The sequence below is a fragment of the Sceloporus undulatus genome, chromosome 2 (genome assembly GCF_019175285.1).
Source record: "Sceloporus undulatus isolate JIND9_A2432 ecotype Alabama chromosome 2, SceUnd_v1.1, whole genome shotgun sequence".
Lineage (NCBI taxonomy): Eukaryota > Metazoa > Chordata > Lepidosauria > Squamata > Phrynosomatidae > Sceloporus > Sceloporus undulatus.
In genome coordinates this window covers 4,625,066-4,628,578 of record NC_056523.1, presented here as the reverse complement: position 1 = coordinate 4,628,578, position 3,513 = coordinate 4,625,066, and the positions used below count along the sequence as shown (strand labels likewise).

General features: G+C 47.5%; 1 protein-coding gene across 1 annotated transcript; it reads left to right on the top strand.

Moving 5' to 3' along the window:
• The first annotated feature begins 201 nt into the window (after window positions 1–201).
• LOC121923048 (RT1 class I histocompatibility antigen, AA alpha chain-like) lies at window positions 202–2,959 on the top strand. Its single transcript, XM_042453173.1, has 3 exons — window positions 202–341; window positions 687–962; window positions 2,425–2,959. The coding sequence occupies exons 1-3, from the start codon at window positions 239–241 to the stop codon at window positions 2,472–2,474; spliced, it is 429 nt and encodes a 142-aa protein (XP_042309107.1). The 5' UTR covers window positions 202–238; the 3' UTR covers window positions 2,475–2,959.
• The last annotated feature ends 554 nt before the right edge of the window (window positions 2,960–3,513 follow it).

The window sequence follows — 3,513 nt, the reverse complement described above, 5'->3', positions numbered from 1 at the left end:
ATTTGATTTTGTGTAATGTATTGTTTTCTTTGTTTTCCACTCGCACTTAATTTTTAGATTTCCTATTCTCGCCAGCTCTGGAGGACTGCGGCGCCTTCCCTGCCTAGCGACCAGTGACGAGACAGGAATGCTAGCTTCCCATTGGTCCATTTCCCCTCCCTCGACCAATCCGCGCTCTCCCTCCACTTGCCTCTCTCTCTTGCTAAAGTGAAGACTTCAGTAGGGGACTGTGGAGGCGATGGAGCGCCTTCTCCTGCTTGTGCTCTTCAGTCTGTCGGCCTTTGTGGGTCCCCCGGGGCTGGCCCTCCCTCGGGGCTCCCAGGGCCCTCCTGCAAGGGACGGTGAGCGGCCCCTCTCCTTACTCCTTCTGCCTCTCTTTCATCCCAGATGGGAATATATATCCTCTATTCAGTTATTGCGATCAAACCATTTACTATATTGCTACTGCAATCTTATAAACCTAATCACTATGTTCTAACCTTTCCAATGTCTTCTATAATCCAATATGAATATTATTGAGGGGCAGGACCTACAGCCCTCCATCTGCACCGAAAGCACAGTGGGCTGCAGGGGAATGTGAGCAATTGATGTCCCACTTTGGTCTTCTTGGAAAAGCAGGGTAGAAATGAATGTTCTTCTTCTTCTTCTTAGTTATGAAACCTTGCTCTCTGTTCCCTTCTTCTCAGGCTCCTCTTCTCACTCCCTGAGATATTTCTACACAGCCGTGTCAGAGGCTGGCACAGGAATGCCCCACTTCCTTGCTGTGGGGTATGTGGATGGTCAGCCTATTACACTGTATGACAGCAATGGACAGAGGTTTTTGCCTCAAGCTCCCTGGATGGAGGATGCTACAAGCGACATCAGCCACTACTGGGAGACACGCACCGCAGTTCTCAAGAGCGATGAGGCTGCATTCAGGGCGGACCTGGCCACCTTAAGGGACCGCTACAACCAGAGCGGAGGTGAGGGGCAGCGCTGGGGAAAGTGGGGGATTCCTGGCTGGGGAGCCAGCTCTGGCCTCTCTCTGCCTTCCACCAAGACCTGTTTTCTACGCGAAATGTGGGTCCTAACTTGCTTTGTCATTACCAAGACATTTTGCAATATTCTGTCATCAGACAGAAACCATTCACCCTCTGTTTTTTTCAATGTCCTTATGATTTAGCCCTGAGCTTAGTCTCTCCATCTCTTGCCTGTCCAATACTCCCATTAACCAGTCTTCTGTCATTGGGAGTTCAGCTTTTTTCCACAATTGTACTGTTAGCAAGTTAGAGAAATAAGGAAATAATCCATGTTTCAACTACTGTTTATCTTTCTCTTATTCTGCCTTATAAACAGTAGTTGAAACGCAGAATTGTGTGAAGGAAATCTTGATGAATATTTTGACTGGGGAAAACAAAGACAAACAAAGCTTATTTTGAAAGGATAGGATTTATTGTCAAGAAAACTGTGGAAGTTTAGTAGATAATATTAATATTGAATTATAGAAGATATTAGAAGGATTATAACATAGTGATTAAGTCTATAAGATTGTAGTAGTAATATAGTAAATTGTTTGATTGCAATAATTGAATAGAGGATATATATTTTATATTTAGAGAATATGCCTTACCCTTGGCATAGCCACCATCCAGGCTACTAGCCAGACCTGCACAGCTTGGCAGTAGGGAGAGGTCAAAATTAAAACAGGCTAATCTTCTATGGGCTGCAGACAAGTTTTAATTAAATATTAATTATTATTAATCATTATTAATCAATAATAATTAATAGTAATTCCATTGCCCTCCTCCTCCTCTGTCTGGCCCTCTCCACAGGAGAAAATGAAGCAGCAGAGGAGCTTTGCCCATCCTTCTCCTTCTCCACCTGAACTTCTCCTCCGGAGAAGGCTGAGCAATAGAGGAGCCTTGAGAGGCAACTGTTTGTCCCCCTTCCTCCTCCATTGCCCAGCCTTCTCCTCAGGAGAAAATCAGACAGCAGAGGAGCCTTGCAGGGTGAGCATTTGCCTTCCTCCTCTGCATGGCCCTCTCCTCAGGGAAAGCCAAACAACAGACAAGCCTTGAAGTTGTTCCACATCCTCATGGACCGCCAACATTCCTTTGGCTGGCCACATGTGGCACCTGGGCCATATGTTGGGCAGACATGCTACAAGCCAGTCAGTCCCTTCAAATAACCTACTTATTGATCTTGCCAAGTACTCCCACCATCACCAATCCATCTCCATTTCTTTCTATCTCAGGGGATTGTGGAACATGTAGTGAGTGAGGAAATGGATTGATATCCACGATGGTTCATGCTAAAATATATAAATCAATTAGTTTAAAGGGGCTAAAGATTCCCCCCTCCCTTTTTTCCTTATACTCTGACAAGACTAGCAGGGCTACCTCTGCAAGGACAAATGGTCTCTTTTTCCTTTTCATTTGTTCTCAGATATGAGTTATTTTCTTCTTTGGCACCTTTTCTTCCTTGCTGAATGGTAAGTCTAGTGGAGAGTTTAAGCTGGGGTGGGGGTGAGGGTGTCCAAGGCTCATAGTGAAAGGTCCCCATATGGCTGGAATGGCCAGATTAAATCTAGATTCTATACATTATACCCAGAGTAGTCTCTGACAACGCTGGCTCTTTGGCTTACTAATGGAGACGAGCACCACTCCCTATGGTTGGACACGACTTTACAACCTTGTCAACAGGGAATACTTTCACCTTTTTAAATCATACCAGCACACAGCACAAAGACATGGCAGTCATTACAAGGTTTGAATCTTTTATTGGAATTTTGAATCCTTTATTCAGGCACATGAACCTCTAAATTAAATGGGTTTTTAAAATAAATATGAGTTAAATACTTGTATTCATCAGGATGTTTTGCCTTCCTTCTGCAGTGTCTTCAGTACCAGGAAAACAAAATAGTAGCTGTGAAGTAGATAGGGCAGGGGTAGGCAACCTTTTTGATCCGGGGGCCGGGTTGCTGTCCCTCAGACAACTGGGGGGCCGAAGCCGGGGGGGGGGGGGGGGGGTGGAGCTTCCACCCTCCGGGGACGGAGCCGCACACCAGGGAAGGAGCTTCCACCGAAGCCCCATGGGGAGGAGGAGGTGTGTGCCCGCCCTCTCCTCCTTGGTCCCTTCCCTCAGCTGAGCGGGCTCCAAGGGGCCCTTTCGGCCGAAGGGGAGGGAGACCAAAGGGAAGGGCTTGGGCACCCGTCCCAGGCCCTTCCCTTCGGCTCTTCCCTTTGGCCGAAAGGTCTCCAAGGGCTGTGGAGGAGCCCAGGAGGCGGCAGGCCGCGTCCGTGGGCCCCTTCTCGGCCCGTGTGGCCCCAAGCTTTCCTCCGGAAAAAGAAGAGGAGGAAGAGGGGAAAAAGAGGAGGAAGAGAGGAAGAGGAAAAGAAGGAGGAAAAGAAGAAGAGGAGGAGGAAGAAGACAAGAAGGGAAGAGGAAGAGGAGGAGGAAGAGGAGAAGAAGAAGAGGAGGAGGAAGAGAGGAAGAAGAAGAGGAGGAAGAGGGGAAGAAGAAGAGGAGGAAGAG

Coding starts and splice junctions, on each gene's coding strand:
- LOC121923048 (XM_042453173.1), top strand. CDS start 239: ATGGAGCGCCTTCTCCTGCTTGTGCTCTTCAGTCTGTCGGCCTTTGTG. Junction 342..686: donor GGGCCCTCCTGCAAGGGACG/GTGAGCGGCCCC, acceptor CCTTCTTCTCAG/GCTCCTCTTCTCACTCCCTG. Junction 963..2,424: donor CCGCTACAACCAGAGCGGAG/GTGAGGGGCAGC, acceptor ATTTGTTCTCAG/ATATGAGTTATTTTCTTCTT.